General features: G+C 47.6%; 1 protein-coding gene across 7 annotated transcripts in view; it reads left to right on the plus strand.

The window, feature by feature from the left end:
• The window catches only part of ACIN1 (apoptotic chromatin condensation inducer 1), a 37,979-nt gene extending 19,926 nt beyond the window's left edge, over positions 1 to 18,053 (plus strand). For 2 of the 7 annotated variants that reach the window (XM_043471172.1, XM_043471176.1), the window contains 11 exons: positions 9,042 to 9,183; positions 12,645 to 12,687; positions 13,542 to 13,675; positions 13,773 to 13,925; positions 14,453 to 14,594; positions 14,931 to 15,076; positions 15,331 to 15,438; positions 15,575 to 15,682; positions 15,874 to 16,198; positions 16,308 to 16,408; positions 17,103 to 18,053. In XM_043471172.1, the coding sequence (XP_043327107.1) occupies positions 9,042 to 9,183; positions 12,645 to 12,687; positions 13,542 to 13,675; positions 13,773 to 13,925; positions 14,453 to 14,594; positions 14,931 to 15,076; positions 15,331 to 15,438; positions 15,575 to 15,682; positions 15,874 to 16,198; positions 16,308 to 16,408; positions 17,103 to 17,447 (1,747 nt within the window). In that variant the 3' untranslated portion in view covers positions 17,448 to 18,053. The other 5 variants (XM_043471178.1, XM_043471179.1, XM_043471174.1 and 2 more) reach the window with 5 other exon arrangements.
• The last annotated feature ends 485 nt before the right edge of the window (positions 18,054 to 18,538 follow it).

Here is an 18,538-nt window from a genome sequence, read left to right on the forward strand (position 1 = left end):
GAAAACACAAGATTCAAACCTGTAATTTTTCGGATAGAAACCATAAAAGTTATAAGCATATTCACTGGTTCATTCAGTCCTTTGTTAACTTTTGTGAAGTCATCAGGTTTCTCATTAGAATAACAAGACATATCAAAATGTTAAGAACTCCATATAATTTCTGGGATACCTGTATTAGTAACTTTACCATACATTATAACATGAGCGGATTTATTACTCATTTGAGAATCTTTTTCATGTAATTTAACCAACCAAATAAACACAGTTTAATATCTCTCTTTGGGATGTTTCAGGGGCCCTCTGAAGCACCCCAAAGTTAGCTAGAAGTCAAAGGAACTTCAAAAGAATTCGATTTAGGAAGTTTTATTGAAAAGATCAATTAAAAGTGTTTAGAACATTTGGCCGGATTTAGTCAGTGTTGATGGGTGTATCATTTAGCTTGTTGATATGTCACAATGGGTGTAAATACCAAGGCTCAAGGTCTAGTGAAAGTCAGCTCCACCATCTTGGACCTAATTGGCTCTAACCAGTTTTCTTATGGCCTGTCATTCCTAACAAAACCCATTTATCTTAAAAAAAAAAAAAAAAAAACCCATTTATCTAACTAATTGTAATCCAATTTTAGAAAATCCTGATCATGCATAACTCTTTTTATTTTTTTTTTTGTTTTTTATTTTTTTTTGCATAACTCTTTTTAGTATTTTTTCATACCTTTTTTTACTGAAAGCACACTTCCTGCTTTCCTTTAGCAACCAAGAGCTAACTTTTATATTAGCATTTTATAGATTGGTGAGCATAAATACCAGTGATAATTTCTAAAACCCTTGCTTTCTTAAAACATTTTAGGATGGCATCAAACATTATTCATTTATAGTCCCAAATCTCTAGTTTTTCTGTAAAAGGAAATCAGTGTTTAGTAGTAAATGTTTCAAAATCTTATTTTATTTGGAAATGACCTAATTATTCAATAGACTTCCAATACTTAGTTTAGCACAACCCTTAGAAATTCAAGTAATGCCAATCTGGAGAGACTGTTGTAGACAGATATTCCTAAAGAATAATTATTCTTAATAGAGTTTATATACAAACTCATATCTCATTTACGTTTTTTAGAAGTTTCTTCACTTGAGGTAATTTCCTTGCTGACAAATTTGTAACAGATATAATATTTAACTTATATTAAACCCAGGTACAATGAAGATATTCTACTTGATGTTAATTACTCTAAGACATGGCTATATTAGATAGGTCAACAAACAAACATTAATATCAGGTATTTAATACTGAATATTTCCTAGTTCACCTGAACCTGGAATTTATTGTTTAATTTAGAATTATTTGATTTGTAAGCGCTTACCTTTCTTTAAGCCAATTAAATAGAGCTCATTTACAAATTAACCTAAAAAATATTACCCAGAGACAAAGACATACCAAGACATATTTAGACAGACACAGTACAAGATCTAGCTTCATTTTCTAAGTTTGGTCATGAGTTAGATATTACAATATAAAATTTACTAGCTTATAAAAGTTGAAATAAATAAAAATTTTAAAGGCTTTTTCCCTTTTTCCTCAGTCTCAGGAGTTAGAGGTGGTCTAGATAAGTGTTCCTGAGAGCCCTAGTCTCAAGGCACAGGGAAAGAAAATCAAGTTCTAACAAAATGGCAGCAGGTCCAAACCAGTTGTTGGCCAGACAAAGCAAAATGGCAATCACAAATCACAACACAGAACAGAGTTAAAACACAAAGGTATAAACCTGGCAGTCCTCATCAGACACTCCCTTAAATACAAGAATACAGTCTCTCAGAAAACCTTCTATAGAGACACAGAACTTGAGATGTGTCTTCAAAGATTTCAAAAGGAGGAAAGGAAGCCAGGTTGAAAGAAGGAGGAGGCGGGAAAGGAGGGCAAAAGGGGTAGCCTTACAGACATCTCCTGCCACCTGCAGAAACCCAGGCGTTACAGGACTTTTCCCTGGGCTTCCAGAGAAGGGAAGACTGGAACTCGGCCCTACCAGAAACCAGACCAGAACAGAACCAGAATTCGAGTTCTCTGCTAAGAGGAGGTGATCAGTCTCCAATTCTCAGCTCAAGCTGAGGCCCTTCGAGCAGATTCCTGCATCCAGGACCAGGGGACTAGAAAAACGGGAAGGATTAGGAAGGGCTAAGGAGAGGAAAGAGAGGGAACGGGAGAGAGGTCAATAAAGTCTCTTGTTCCTTACCTGTCGGGGCCAGTTCCTTACTCTGGCCAGTTGTCCGCGTCAGGAGGAGACCAGGGACAAAAGGGTCCCAGTTGCGGCCACTGGGTCTGGTCCATTGGCAGGCAAGCTGGCCCCTGAGTACCCCGAGTGGTCAGGATGTCAGTCTCAGCGAAGAAGAGTCCCCACCAGAGTCGCCATTTGTTGCAAGAAGGGGGACCCCTTCCAGGCCCCGAAACTGGGCTCTTGTCTAACACTTGGAAGTGAATTGTCCGAGGAGACACATGCTGACAAAGCAAGAGATTTTATTGGGAAAGGGCACCCGGGTGGAGAGCAGTAGGTAAGGGAACCCAGGAGAACTGGCTTGCAGTCTTGGGGTTTTATGGTGATGGGATTAGTTTCCGGGTGGTCTTTGGCCAATCATTCTAATTCAGAGTCTTTCCTGGTGGTGCATGCATCGCTCAGCCAAGATGGATGCTAGCAAGAGGGATTCTGGAAAGTGGACGGACACGCGGTGTCTCCTTTTGACCTTTCCCGAACTCTTCCGGTTGGTGGTGGCTTATTAGTTCCTTATTCCTTATCAGGATCTCCTGTCATAAAACAACTCATGCAAATGGTTACTATGGTGCCTGGCCAGGGTGGGTGGTTTCAGTCAGTGTACTTCCCCTAACAATTCTGTTTGGAGAGAGATCGGGAAGGCCTTCTGCCTGTGTCACAGAAATTAGGGAGTAGTCTAATATAGCAAGCATCAGAAAGACAGAGATCATCTTTAAGGTGAGCGCCGGGGCAGCTTTTCGAAATCCCTGAAGTCGTGATCTGCCTTGCTTGTCAGGTCTTCTCATGACCTTGTCATGGGTGGGATCTCCTGTGCTGGCTCCCAGCAATATACAGAGTTTTTCTCCTTAGGTAAAAGTGGCTTTGACCTGTATTTTAAGACTGAGGTCATCTAGTCACATTGATTCTGGCAAGGAGATAGCAAATGGCACCTTGGGCAAATCCTGAGATTTGCCAATCTGTTGGCAGATTTCCGTGGAGCAGCCCATAGATTAGAAATGCAATCTGAGCTCAAGTGCCTCATACACATCCCTGGTTACCTGCTTTCCTTCCGTCTGCCTTTCAGATGGTCTGTTTGGCAACCTAACAGAATTACATGCCCAAAACCCATAGGATGTTCTGGCATTGGATTTGGTAAATGAGTCTTTGAGAAGTTTGGCTACACTTCTGGAGGCCCTGCTAAATTGATTCACAACACTCCTCCTGGTCTTTCACCCCTCTTGAGTGCTAGTGTTTAGCCTGGTGATCTCTGGAGCCTGCCCAATTTTAGAAGTGAGATGAAACAACAGGGAGTGCTAAATGAAAGAGACCATTTGTGGTTTAACCTTGGATTTCCTCTCTGTCTCAACGAGAAGTCACATGACTTTTAAAAAATACAGCTAGGGCCCATTGATTCAGTAAAGTGTTAAAAAAAATTACTTCAAGGACCTCTCACCACTTGGAAGAGATGACCTAAATTTTTTTTTTTTTTTTGCTGTGGTTGGTTAAATCCATTGTGATTCTGATTGTTCCCTGAGGGATTCTAGATTTATGAGGTAAGGTATCTTTTTTCATTTCTTGGGGCAGGAATTTGTGAGCCTCAGTCCTGTTTCATTTGAGCCCTGTTCCAAAATCCAGCCCTGCCTGCTATAGATAGAACAAAAATTTACTCACACACAGGAAAAAAGGGAACTCTCTTTTTTACATTAAAAAAAATAGAGGAAAAAAGGAAAGGGAAAGGAAAAACTTTGTGTGGACAGCTATATCATCCAGTAGCAGTTAATTCAAACCCCAATTTTTCTAAATAAAACCTTCCTGTATATACAAACCTTGCAGGCAGTAGAAGTATTAGGCCCTTGACACTGTGTTTAGTTGTCCTTTTGCCCAAATAGCAGGAAGGTAATGGTCCTTTAAACCAATATGCCAGTGTAATTGATACTGCCCAGGGGACCTACGATGCCAATATGCCAAATGATGCATCATTTTTAAAAAGTAGAATTTATTGTTATCAATAGAGTTCACTCACTGAGAAGTTGGTATCTAAGGACATACCCTCTTAAACCATACTCTTGTTGGTTATCTTGGAACTAGTATGCTCCTGAGGGTATTCTTTATTTAAATCTCACTACCAAAGGTAGTCAAATCCCACTATTACTTAAATTTCATATCAGTCCTCAGCTCTTTGTGAATTTACTACAATAAAATTCAAACATAAATGTCTATAGAAATTTCACTTTTCCATTAGTTTCTTTGAATCTCATTCATATTCAGATATGAACTCTAATGTGATATTACTAGCCCTCAAGTAGTTCTGTCCTTTTCTTCTGGGCTGCAAATGCTTTGTTTTCTGTTTAATTATGGGTAGGTATCACCCCGGTGGCTCAGTGGTAAAGAATCCGCCTGCCAGTTCAAGAGACAGGTTCCCTTTCTGGGTCCAGAAAGATACCCTGGATAAGGAAATGGCAACCCTCTCCAGTATTCTTGCCTGAGAAATCCCATAGATAGAGGAGCCTGGCGGACTCCAGTTCATGGGGTACAAAAGAGTCGAATGTGCCTTACTGACTAAACAATATCATCCACCCCCAATCCCCATGCAGTTTCACTTTCTTTTCAAAGGTATCAGAAACATTTGTCCAAGAACTTAAATACTGGAAAAGGAGATGCTTTTTGTCTAAAAGGTTCTACCAAGAAATGCTGCGTGGGGCTCTGACACATAACTAAGAAGACTTTGGGACTAGGCCTGCAAGTAGATTGAGTCCCCCTTTTTGGGACAATTTCGAAGTTTCCTCTTAGAAAAGTTTTGGTAATTCTTAGATCCCATAGGTTTGATCATGAGGGAATAGATCGCACAAACTCATGTCTCACAAAGACCAAGGATAGCAATCGTAAAATTCTTATTCTTGAAAAAAATGAGATAGAATTGCTATTAAAATTCTTCCTCCAAGGAAGCCACTTTTGGAGAGGCGTATTGGCAGCTGAAAGTATTTTAGGACAATTGATGGACAGGGAACATGTATTTGAGGATGTTTGAAAGTAACATTTCTCTGTTGGGTAATTGTCTTTGTGGGAATTCTGTCTAAAAAATATTAAAACTTTTAATGCAGCAGTCATTTATTAAAGTATCTTACTTGGTACCCACAATGACAATCTAACTTGGAAATATTTACTGAACGTTTCTTTGTGTTAGGCTCCAGGCTAGGTGTCCCTGACTTTGAGGAACTCTGCAGGGTAAGGGGCAAGTAACCAGAGGGTACTAGGCAGTGGTGAGGGCATTAGTGGAACCCAACAAACCAGTTATTGCCTTTACATCATAGAAAGAGCAGTCTACACTCTGAGGACACTCTTTAAAAAGCTCCATAGGTAGTATCAGATGAGATAATGGCCTATTAAACATACATGTGTTTTACACATATCCTTGCCTTGACTTGGGGTGTCTTCCAAGCCAGGTTCCTAAGAGCAAATCCTTATCACACAGTTAGATGAGATAGATGCTGTTATTACCCCAATTTTACAGATAAAGAAACTGATACACAGAGAGGATCAGGAACTCTCAGTATCACTTGTGTGCTACTTGTGTGAGGTGGGGCTGGGGCCTGGATTGAGCCCTAGGCCATTTGACCCCTGCCTCTCAGTCTTGCTGAGCAGACAGGGACCACTACGTGAAAAGGAACTGTAGTGTGGTGTATAAACGTGAGTGCTCTAGCATGTGGTTGGTGTGTACATTTAAGATTTTAAGCAGCAGGGAGGAAATTTCAGTTCTAGCTAAAAGCTCTGGTATTACGAATGAAATATTAAGCTTTTGGTTAAGAATCCAGAAGCTTGTTCTAATGTTAAACCTTTACTGCAACTAGGCTACGAAAGGAGCACTTTTGTAGTCAACATATGAGCATTCTGAGCATCTGCTGAGTGCTTTTTTGAATGGGTAGAGACAGCTTCACTTTTTACATTAGTTTGGAGATGCTTATGATTAATCATTTCTGTTAAGTTCCCAATCACTTTTTGTCCAACAGATCTGCACACACACCCCCACCCCACCCCACCCCACCCTGTTCCCAGTAACAGTTCTCTCACTTCCCTTTCTTACATACTTCAGAGCCCTCACTTTGGAGCCCTTGCTCCAAGAAGCGGCCTTCATGCTTTAGGCAAGGTCCCCTTGCCCTGTTTATCCTTTTCTTTTTGGCTCCTGCAGGCTCTGGGGCAGGGTGACCTTATTAAAGACTGTGAAACAATGTTGTCTGTCTTCTCTTTAGAGATACCTCTCCCCTCCTCTATTGGTAATTCAGAAAGCACCTCTGCTTATCCTTTTCTTTCATCTCCCTAAAGTAGTAACACATGGTCATTGCTGCCGTGAGCAGCCAGTTACTATATAGTGATTAGATAGTGCCAAATCTTATCCCATCTTCCCACCTTGAGCCAACTGATCAGTTTTCAATATTCCATGCCTGGCTTCTGGGATAGAGAAAGATGGACACCTAAAAAATTGCTCATGACCCTTCCCTCCGTCTCTATTCAACTTTGGCCTTGTTACCTTCCTTCTTACCATTTTTTCACTCCCAGTTCTGCTGTTTCCTTTCCTTCTATTTTCTGGAATCTTCCAAGCAAACAGCTGTAACTTTGTCCTCTCCTCCCAGCCCCCTTTCCCGCCCTCCCCCCGGGAAGACAAGGAGAGAGCACCCTTTCCCTTTGGGGTTAGGCCTCGTTAGCTGTTGTAACCTGAGAAAGGAAGGGAAAGGGCCAGGCCTCTTGAGCCAGCAGTGAGCTCCGAGTAGCTTGCCAGAGGATAAGAGCCTTGCTCACTCAGCGCCCTCCCTCTCTGCTTTCCCCTCCCCTGCTGCAGCAGGGCCCTCCCCCATCCGCACACACGGGCTGCTGGGTAAGTGGCAAGATGGCTCCCCTGCATGTCTCCGGCTGATCGCCACCGCTCCGCCAGTACAATAGAGCCAGCCACTACCAGCAGCCTGGCCCTCCTCCTCCTCCTCCTCCAGAGAGACCAATCCAGCCGAATTCGGGGTTTGCCGTGAGGACTTAACGCTTATCTCTTAAAATCCAGATCTATTTTAGCCTCCCCTCACCACCACCACCTCTCCTTCCATTTACCATTTTTTGGATCCCCAGTTGCTGCATCTCGATTTTCTCTCTCTGGATCGGGTGGCCGGGGAGGAGGTGGTGGGATCTTGGGACAAGGAAGGTGTTTTGTTTTGTTTTTTTAAATTTTTTAGGATTTTTTTGTTTGGTTTTTGTTATTTCTTCCATTCCAGAAAGGGATAAACAGCACTTCCAGGGGGAGAAAAAAAATCATGTTATCAGAAAGCAAAGAAGGGTGAGAGCTTCACATTTCCATGTATCCTTTTTCCCTACCTCTCTAGCCCCCCTCATCTCCCTTCTCTTCCCCATGGCTTTCATTCCGTCTTTCGTTTTGGTTTGTTTTCAGTCATTCTGCTTTCCCCCTTTGTCCTTCCTGCCTGATTTCTAATTGGCCTCACTTGCCCTCTCTGTGTGGGAAATAGGTATTTTTTGGATGAGCCTTTTCTTTAGATTCAGGCAGTTTATCTCTTGTTTCTGTGGGAGCCTATTAGCTGGGGGCACAGTTCCGATTTTCTCCTCCCCCCCTCCTCCCGTGCATCCCTCCCGTGCTCTGGGGAGGCTGTTCTGACCTCTGAGTGTCAGGCAGCCTGTCGAGAATGCCGAATTTTCTGGTGGCGGTTATCAGCCTGTGGAGGCTTGGCTTCTCCTCTCTTGAGACTTAGAGAGGGGACCCTGTTCATCTTGATTCGTTCCCTGCCCTCCCCTCCCCACCCCAGTGTTTGGGTGGTAGTGGGGGTGAGATTAGAGATACAAGTTAGGGATGAAGACAGAAAAAAGAAGTTGGGAAGCTAGTTTATCTGAAGTGAACCTCTGAGATTCATGGCCTGCATTGGGACCCTACTTGTGTGATTCGGAGGGGTGGGGGAGTGGGTTCAGTGTTGTTGGGGGGGGCACCGGGGGGAGGGATGCGTGATGTGGGGGAGGGTGTGTCCTGACTGGGAGGCCTGCTCTCTTTATCTCTTGGAAGTTGGAATAAGGGAGTGGGAGAAACTGGGCGAAAGCCGAATGTAAGAACAATTCCTACACCTCTGAGCAGGTAAAAGTGGCCTGGTTCTTCTCTGAGCTTTCATACTTTGGCAGTGTTAATTTTTCCTTGTGGATTAGAGAGAGTCCTTGAAGCTTGAACCCTCACCAGCCCTATTCTCCCTACAGCCCCCACCCCACCATTTCTCCATTGCTGGTGTCTCCAGATCTGTGGGTCATTAGGCTTTTACCCTAAGCAGCTGATTAAACAACAAGGTTGGGGTCATTTGCCACAGCCTTGGCTGCTCTTTCTCATCTTTTTAAGGACTCGGGCTTCCCTTAGTTTCTCATGCAGTTTGGTTAAATAAGAGTGCCTGTGACCACGGGCTAGGGAGGCCCTGGGGTTGTGGGCAAATAACAGTCACTTTTGAGGGACTTTTCAGAGAGGGATGTTTCTCCTCTTCATATAAGAGTACTCTGGTGAATTACCCAAGAGCATTGGAGTCCTGAGTTTATACATCACAGCTTTATCCCACCTGGGCAGTGGGAGGATGTGGTTGCTGTGATCTGTGCTCTTTCCCCTAAGAAAAAGGTTGTCTGCTTTTCCTGTGGGGGCAAGGTCTCTAGTTTGGTCTAGAAAAGCAGCCCTCCCAATCCCACCCAAGTATTGAGGCATGGAGGTTTCCATGACCCAAGACCTAACATCTTGTTCTCTCTTCCCCTTGGTTCTTTCCTGCCCCCCAAACTATCCCCATACTGACAGTGAGGAGAAGGAGGAAGTGACCATGGACACAAGTGAAAACAGACCTGAAAATGAGGTTCCAGAGCCCCCCATGCCTATTGCAGACCAAGTCAGCAATGATGATCGTCCAGAGGGCAATGCTGAGGATGAGGAGAAGAAAGAGGTAAATATCCAAGCCACCTACTGGGGTGGGTGGGCAGGAGTGGACGTAGGGGAAAGAGTAGAACACTCCAGTGATCCCTCTTCCACAGTGGGATAGCTTAAAAAAGGGACTAGGCAAAGATTTGGATCAGGACAGGGCCAAGGGAGAATTCGCTGGTTTAGCCAGGGAGACCCTATGTGATGGGACAGGGCTCCTTCATCCCCCTTTCCTTGTTGGGGAAGTAGTGCAGTTGGGGAAGTTTGTTACCACCCGGAAAGTCAGTTAATGGCCCTTGATCTAAGACCCAGGCTTAGCTTTCCCTGCTGCCTTCTCTAGCTTCTCCCTGTGGTAGCCCCCCTAGCTTTCCCTCCTTTTTAAAAGCATGTTGGAGCTCAGCGCCATCTAGTGGGCTTTGGTGGATCTCCACTGACCACCATGCTGAGGAATTTTTGTTGCTGATCTGCCCCCCAGTGGTCTTGTTGCAAGAAGCTACTCAGAAGCCAGCTCCTGGGGTAATCCCAGAGGCCCCTTGGCTATTTTTGTGACTCCTCAACTTACTTTTTGGGCATATATGTTATCTTGTGTCCTGCACCCAATTCAGGGGGTTCCTCCCATCAGAGCCAGCGAAGTCTTCTTGGCTCTTAAAGTAATTAGAGAAAGAGTTAGCTGGGTTTGGGACTAGAGTAACAGGGTGGGAGGGACTGTTGTGTGTGTAGCCTTTCTTTGGTGTGTGTTGCGGGGGTGGGGGCCGGTGAAAGTGATTTGATGTGCAGAATATTATTTATTACAAGGTCCTTCTTCCCCGTAAAACTTTGTCCAAGTACCTCATGTACGGTAATCCGCCCGTAAAATATAACCCTGCCCAACTGGCCAATCGCTGATGCCGCCTCTTCCTCTGGACCCAACCGCTGCTACTGAGCTGCCCAGTCAGAGCCGAGTCTGCTATCCAGGTGTCTTGGCCAGAGGGGGGCATGTGTATGGGATCCTGTGATGGGCCCCCTTTTGCCTCCCTGCCTTGCTTACATCAGGGGGCCAAGAAGAGCACTGTTCTGGAGAGACTTGTATTAAGAAAGCAAAAAGCATTTGGAAAGGGGTGGACTTGCATCATCTCCCTCTTTGGGACACCCCAAGAAGAGCTTGTGTCAGTGCTGGGGCGCCTGCCCACACGCCCTTGCCCTTTTGAGGACTGTGGGTTGCCTTGTTTGCTGCAGACTGTTGGGATCCCCAACTAGGGCACCAAGACCACCTAAAGAGTCAATGTTTGTGATCACAGTGCCAGCTGTAAAATACCAAGTGGGGCTCTCGGCTTAAGCTGTGACGACTAGGAACCCTGCAGAGAAGTCTAGGGTCTGAACCCAGGGATTTAATGCTGATGACAGCCCAGCCATGTATCATCATTTGCTCATCAGATGGACTTTCCTTTGGTCCCTGTTGTCCATGGTGAAGGGCAGCATGTTGGTTGCTCCAACTTCTCCTCCATCCCTGGAGGCAGGGGCTCATCCATCCACCTGACTGGAACCACTGTCTCAGCTGGAGTCCCTGAGGAGATGCCACACACCACTCAGAAGAAAAGTATTCTGACCTTGCTGCTGAATGTGTGCCAGGTCCTGGGGCTGTCCACCTACTGCCCCCAGGCTGCCTTCAACAGAGGCTTCATGAACCCACTCGGTGAGAGGACCCCCTCCCCAGTTACAGGCAGAGGAGAAAGGGACTCTGGAGTCATCACCTGGATTCCAAGCACTGGGTGGTGGTGTTGCTGCAGCTTGCCACTGGTGGACATAGGGTCCTGCCTGCCTCTCACGATAAAAGGCCAGGACCATTCCTGCTACTCAAACAGGCCATCTCATCAGGGACTACAGGATGATGCCCCTACAGGGCCAGAACTGATGTCTCTGCCCCTGTCCCCCTGTACCCCTCGCTGAGCCTGGCCACCGCCAGTGAACTGTCTTGACATCATGGAAACTGGGCAGCGTCCCCCCACACGTTTCCCTCCCGCCCCCCGTGCGCCCCTGGGAGGACTCTGGCAGTGCCGTGCCGACCACCACGCCGTGCGCCCACCTTTTTTGCCAACCCAACCCCCCACCAATTGCACAGCGCCTAGCAGGGAGGGCTCATTCTGATTGGACCGGCGGTTGACTAGATACAGTACACAGTGAGGTGCGATTGGCTGAACTGAAGATCCCAGGTGTGAGATGGTACCTGGAACATTTGTCATATTCCTAGTTTATTTTCCTCTTTATTTTCTTCTTTCTCCTCTTTTTTTAATCTTTTATTTTGATTTTTTTTCTTTATCTTTATTCTGATTTCTTTATTGGATTTATTTATCTGGTTCATGTTCTACCTGTTTTAATTAAGACTTTTTTTTTTTCTCACTAACTTACCCATCAAGAGTGGCCTGGCTAGGGGTCAGGCTGGCCCTTAAAGGAGACCAAGGAGACTTGGTTAGACAACACAAACGGGGCTGGCGGGTGGATGGGGGAAAGGGATTTCATCAAGAGGGCTCCTGCCCTACCCTTTAGAAGGGTGGTAGGTCTTAGTTTTTCCAGAAATAAGCACTTAAATCTGAAAATGCTCTGTTCCCCTTTTCGCTCTCTCTTCCTCTTTTTGCTCTGTCCACAGTCTTCCACTGAGTGTTTGGGGGCAGAAACTTACTCAAAAGCAAGTTTGGAAGTTTCTGGTCCTTGACAGAGCCCCTAAGGCATAAGCCCTGTTTGGAGACGACATAGTAGGGCTCTGCTAGAGCTCAGTACAGTGGTCGGAAAGTCTGAAACTCTTCCTGGGTACTGTCTGCCCTTCATAAAATCTTGTCTTTACCAAAGACACCTTTAAATTCTTTCTGCCGGCACTTGGCTTCAGAGGCTCCTCTCCAGTGAGTCTGGTGCTGCCCTTTTCCACAGTGTGGCAGTGATCCAGGCAGTTTTAACAATCTGCTGTCCAAGCTGCTCAGAGCCACTGTCTGGATGTCAGGCTGGGCATTGAGTAGAGGAGGAGGATTATACTGTCGCAGCTGCCATCCCAGAGTTGGTTTTCCTTGTTTACTCATATTTTGCTCCGGTTAGCAAGGAAGACCTCAGAAGGACTAAATAACTCAGTTTGGGGCATAGCTTGTTGGGTTTGGTGTCCTCTCCATCCATAGAGACTAGTGGAAGAGGGCATGACCAATGCTTTTAAAGGGCTGGGAGGCTACTGAAATTCTTCCAGCTTATTTCTGGTTAAGCTAATACATAGGTGTGGTATGGACTAGATGACTTTTCCCTGCTGTGATGTTTGGTTTTATTTTTTTCTCTAACTTGCATTGATTCTGCTTCGTTTTTGCCGTTTGCCGCTTCTGTTTTGGTCTCTGTCTGTCTCTGTGTCTCTATCTCTCTGTGTCTTTGGAACCTGTGCTAAGACTGCCCCATCTAACCTCCTTTCCACCTCTCTGTGGGGTGTGTCTCTTTCTCTTTCCCGCCCCCCCCCCCCGCCCTTTCTTCTCTATACAGAGCTCGCTGCCCAAATCATTCAAGAGGAAGATCTCCGTTGTCTGTAAGTTTAGCCCCAAGTCCCTGATACAGGTCTAGAATACCGTAAAACTCAAAAGTTCATAGAGAAATAGACTCCTGTTCTCTCTCAGTGGCATTCTTGGGTCACCCCTTGCCATCCCAGCAGCTCCACCCAGCAAATCTATGGCATAGTTAAGGCTCCAGTTTATAATTCAGAACTTCATAAACAATTCTTGTCATTTTCCCCCCCATTTCTTTCTTAACCCTAATGAGATACACTGAAGTGTCTCACTATTACTTATCTATAGTCCTGCTTTTTTCAGGAGTAGGTTTGAGGGATTCCTATAAAATGCTTACCAGTTTATGCCTATTCTAAGAGCACATCTGAGAAAACGAGAGTTCCCACACCTCAAACAGTAACAACTTGAGCATTTTTCAATGAGGAACTCTTAAGTTGACAAAGTGTAATACTTAATAGATCTTTATGACTTAAATATCAACCTATTAGTGTGAATATTAACCTAAAGCATAACCAGATCACGTCATGATCTAAAACTAACTTGAATTTTATTATCATACAGTCTTTTCTCATTCCCATGGCATCCTCAGTATGTCTTCCCCAGTGCTTTAGGTTTTTCTACCAGTAAAAGTTTAAATGCTCACCAGCCTAGTTACTTCTCCCTTTTTGCCTTCAGAGATCAGTAGTTTTAATCTTTCAGGAAGTGGCTCCAGGCCTTCTGTTTACTCTGAAACACGGTTTCCCCAATCTCCAAAAGTGATATCCTTAAGTTAACCTTTTACTAAAATTCTAGTTGAAGGCTGTCTGTGGGTGTTGTGGCGTGAACCAGCAGAGAGCCTGGGACCATCTAACTGTGGGGTCCTATTTCTTGGGGACAGCAGCTACCAAGGGGGTGCCGGCTGGAAACAGTGACACAGAGGGGGGCCAGCCTAGTCGGAAGCGGCGTTGGGGAGCCAGCACAGCCACCACCCAGAAGAAACCCTCCATCAGTATCACCACCGAATCACTCAAGGTGAGGTGGGAGGGGCCGGGAAAGGGAGGATGAGACACATGCGGTGGGAGTAGACATGGGCCCAGTGTAACGGGGTGGGGGGGTATCTGTGTCCCAGAGCCTCATCCCCGACATCAAACCCCTGGCGGGGCAGGAGGCTGTTGTGGATCTTCATGCTGACGACTCCCGAATCTCTGAGGATGAGACAGAGCGTAATGGTGATGATGGGACCCATGACAAAGGGCTGAAAATATGCCGGACTGTCACTCAGGTAAGGCTCCTGTGCCCCACTTTGGGGGGGTGGGGCCTGAATGCAGAGTGAGCAGCTGAGTAGGGAGCTAAGGTGGAGTTCTGGAAGGGAAATCTGCTGTCTGTGCAGAGGGTTGGCTTAATTGACCTTTGTAGGGGTCAGCAGAATATGAAATCTAACCTGTTGTTTGTAATGAAGTTCTGTTAGAACACAGTCACACCAGTTCATTTACTTTTCTCTATGGCTGCTTACGTGCTATAATATCAAGAGTTGAGTAGTTGGAACTATATGACTCACAAATTCTATAATGTTTACTGTCTTGCTCTATACAGAAAAAATTTGCCAATTCCTGCCTTAGTTTTCCTCATGGACGAGTTAAGGTATTACCAATCCCAGGATGTGACAGGTGAACCTAATAATGAAATCTGCCCCCTAGTGGAAAGAACACTTCAGGCTGACTACCACCATCTCTCCCCAAGAAACCAGAGGCAGAAAAGAATATGCCAGTTTGGTGTTTAAGAATCCCTCTGTTACCTGATACCTTACAGGTGGTACCTGCTGAGGGCCAGGAGAATGGGCAGAGGGAAGAGGAGGAAGAAGAGAAGGAGCCTGAAGCAGAAGCCCCTGTACCTCCCCAGGTCTCAGTGGAGGTGGCCTTGCCCCCACCTGTGGAACATGAAGTCAAGAAAGGTGGGTGCAGCCCTGAGTGAAACGTGTGGCTCCCTGCATCCCCAGAGCACCTGATTTGGACCTCTTACAGCATTGAGTGTCTTCTGCCTTGTGTTGTAGTATTTTATACATGTGTCTTGTCGTCTTCCTGTTACCAAGCTGCTTGAGGGCTAGGTTCGAATCTGTTTAATCTTTGCGTCTCCATAATGAGATCAGCCTGGACTGTACCTTGCACAGTGCAGGCGCTCAGCACATTTAGATGGAAGGGTGACTACCGGTAGGGAGTTTAAAAGTCCTGCTGAAGGTGAAAGCCAGCATTGCTCCTGCTGAAAACGATTCATGTGCTCTATTTGATAGTGACTTTAGGAGATACCTTAACTCGACGTTCCATTAGCCAGCAGAAGTCAGGAGTTTCCATTACGATTGATGACCCAGTCCGGACTGCTCAGGTGCCCTCCCCACCCCGGGGCAAGATCAGTAACATCGTCCACATCTCCAATTTGGTAAGTCATCGTTTCCCACAGTGCAGCTTGATGTGGAGTCAGAGCTTTGGACTCGTGTTTCTTAGGTTCAGCTCTTAGGTCTGCTGGTTACTCACTCATTGACTCTGAGTGAGTTGCGTGACCTCACAACCTGTCTCATCTGAAAAATGAGAAAAAAGTATCACCCTGCAGGGTTGTCTCAAGTTTGTAGGGAGCCTGACCTGAGCATATTTCTTGCCTTCTTCCAGACCCTGAAGTTTCATTCTCATTGGCAGGTCCGTCCCTTCACTTTAGGCCAACTGAAGGAGTTGTTGGGACGTACAGGAACTCTGGTGGAAGAGGCTTTTTGGATTGACAAGATCAAATCTCACTGCTTTGTAACGGTGAGGGGAAGGAGCTGGTTCTCTAGGTTGTGCCCTATATCTCCTTCTGTGGCCAGCGTGGGCAGGTTTGAGGCCTTGTGGCAGTGGGAGGGAGGGAAGGCCTGTTGTGACCTTCTGCCTCTCCCTTCCCCGTCAGTACTCGACAGTGGAGGAAGCAGTTGCCACCCGCACAGCTCTGCATGGGGTCAAATGGCCCCAGTCCAACCCCAAATTCCTTTGTGCTGACTATGCTGAGCAAGATGAGGTAAGACTCCCTCATGAGGGAGGGGAAAGAGGGGAGGGGCGGGGGGGGCTATCATTCGAGAGATTGCAGCGAGATCCTGGCCAAACCGGGGGTCTCTGAGTGTCCTCTCCCCTCCACTTTGGTTCCGAGTTGAGCCGTGCTCCTTCAGTGGGGTGGTGATGTCTCCACCCTTGTACCTTCTCTACCTGCAGCTGGACTATCACCGAGGCCTCTTGGTGGACCGTCCCTCTGAAACTAAGACAGAAGAGCAGGGGATACCACGGCCACTGCACCCCCCGCCCCCACCCCCAGCCCAGCCACCACAGCACCCCAGGGCAGAGCAGCGGGAGCAGGAGCGGGCGGTTCGGGAGCAGTGGGCAGAACGGGAACGGGAAATGGAGCGGCGGGAGCGGACTCGATCCGAGCGTGAGTGGGATCGGGACAAAGTTCGAGAAGGGCCCCGTTCCCGATCCCGGTCCCGTGATCGCCGCCGGAAGGAACGCGCAAAGTCTAAAGAAAAGAAGAGTGAGAAGAAAGGTACTTAGCTGCGGGGACACAGTACCCGCCTGTAAGTGGGCAAGGGACCCAAATGGGACGGGCCACAGAGTCACGTGCATCAAGTCTGAACCACTTCTTTCCACCTCAGAGAAAGCTCAGGAGGAACCACCTGCCAAGCTGCTGGACGACCTTTTCCGCAAGACCAAGGCAGCTCCCTGCATCTATTGGCTCCCGCTGACTGACAGCCAGGTGAGTGCCTGCCTGCCCGCCCTGCTCAGAGATGCATCAAGGCTGGGGGGCCGGGAGGGCAGAGTCATGTGACTACGGGAGGAGTAGGCCTAGATATCCTATCGGCTAAGGATAATAGGGCAGAGGCTAAGCATCATGGAAAGAGGCAGTTTCAAGACCCAGTTGATTGTGCCATAGAGAAGCCAGACCCAAAAAGGTAGTAGAAGACATGGAGATTGGAACTGTGTGTGTGTATCCAAACTGGCTGTGCCAACCACACTTTTTGGAAGTTGCTTTTAGTTAGCTGAAAAATTTGTATTTTATAAACTCTGCCATTTTTCTTCTTTTTCCTTTCTAGGGATTTTAGCTTTTTTAAGGGGGCTTTTTTCTTGATGGGCCTTTTGGGAATTTTAGGCTTATGCTACTCCACTGAAGAAAATAGAGATTTTTTTTCACCTCTCAGCTTGGGAAATACGAGAGGCCAGGCATGGATGGTGCTGCTACCTGTCATGCCTGTAGCAGGTGAAAAGTGGGAGGGCTTGGGGCTCTGAGACAAGGACAGGTGTGACTGCTGGGCCCTCCCCCTTCCTGTGTAACAGCAAGGCGAACGGTGATCCTGAGCTAGGAGTGCAGGGTCCAGGAGCCAGGGGGACCAGGTGGGACTGGTGTGAACGGGGTTGAGATGCCTGTTCTCTGCCTTCCCTGCCTGCTACAGATTGTTCAGAAGGAGGCAGAGCGGGCTGAACGGGCCAAGGAGCGGGAGAAGCGGCGAAAGGAGCAAGAAGAAGAGGAGCAGAAGGAGAGGGAGAAGGAGGCCGAGCGGGAACGGACCCGGCAGCTGGAGCGAGAGAAGCGGCGAGAGCACAGCCGAGAGCGGGACCGGGACCGGGACCGGGAGCGGGAGCGGGAGAGGGAGCGGGAGCGGGACCGGGGGGATCGAGAGCGGGAGCGGGACCGGGAGCGGGAGCGAGGCAGGGAGCGGGACCGCAGAGACACCAAGCGCCACAGCAGGAGCCGGAGTCGGAGCACACCTGTGCGGGACCGGGGTGGGCGCCGCTAGCCGGGAGAACACTAGGGAGAGCTGCAGGCACGGGCCACCCTGCCCCGGGTGGGTTCGAGGCCACAGAGGGATAGGTACAATCTCCACCACCCTGGAACCAGGGCTCTTTGACACCATTCACCCAGTGCTGAAGTCTGGCTGCCACCTGTCCCCAAATACCAAATGGAGCAGTGGCCACCTTCCCACCCCGACCCCACCTCCATAATCTCTCTTGGGACTCAGCCCTCTCCTCTCATTTCCAGTGAAGTCTGTGAGAGGGAAGAGCTAAGTTAGGGAGGGAGGTATTGGCTGAGAAATGGGGAACAGCCAAGAGCCCCAAACCTCCCTTGTTTTTTCCTCCATCCTGCTCACCACCTCTGGTACTCGAACCCCCCTTTTGGGAACAGCCGGGGCCAGGACTGGGTCACCTATGAGCTGAATCAGCATCTCCTCCTGAGTCCCAGGGCCCCTGCGGTTCCCAGTCTTTTCTGTCCTGCAGCCCTTGCCTCCTGCCCACCGGTTCCACTTTATATCCACCTTTTCCTTTTGTTCAATTTTTATTTTTATTTTTTTTATTATTAAATGATGTGGTCTATGGAAAATAATAAAAATCTGACTTAGTTTTAACTAGTGTGTGATTGAGTGGCTTTCCTTGGCCAGGGCCTGGGTGAGAGCCAAACTGAAGTGGAGGCTGTCTCCTGTGAAGTGCAGCCAGCATTACTTGCATTTCATACACTTAGGCTGCTGCTTCCCGGAGAGGGGACTCCCTGCCCTCCCTCCATCCCTGCCTCGGCTCAGACCACACCACAGCTGTGCGGCTTCCCCCTCCCCGCAGTGAGGGAGACCCCCTGGGAAGAAGACGGTCCAGTCCTGTTGCTAGAGGCAGTTTGGTCACCTGCTCGCCACCTTCAAGGTGCCTCCCATGACTGCCACCAGGGGGCGGCAGCAGCTCGCTCAGTAGGCTTCTGTAAACGAGCTTCCCCAAAAGGCTCCGTGCCCTCCCGCGGATGTCTTACCTCGGTCCCTGACCTGTTTGTTCCCTGGGCCAAGCCCGCGGACTCCCTGGACCCTTCACCCGTGCTTAAGGCCCCCGGCCGGCCCGCTATCCTTCC

The sequence above is a fragment of the Cervus canadensis genome, chromosome 6, assembly GCF_019320065.1.
Source record: "Cervus canadensis isolate Bull #8, Minnesota chromosome 6, ASM1932006v1, whole genome shotgun sequence".
NCBI classification, from domain to species: Eukaryota; Metazoa; Chordata; class Mammalia; order Artiodactyla; family Cervidae; genus Cervus; species Cervus canadensis.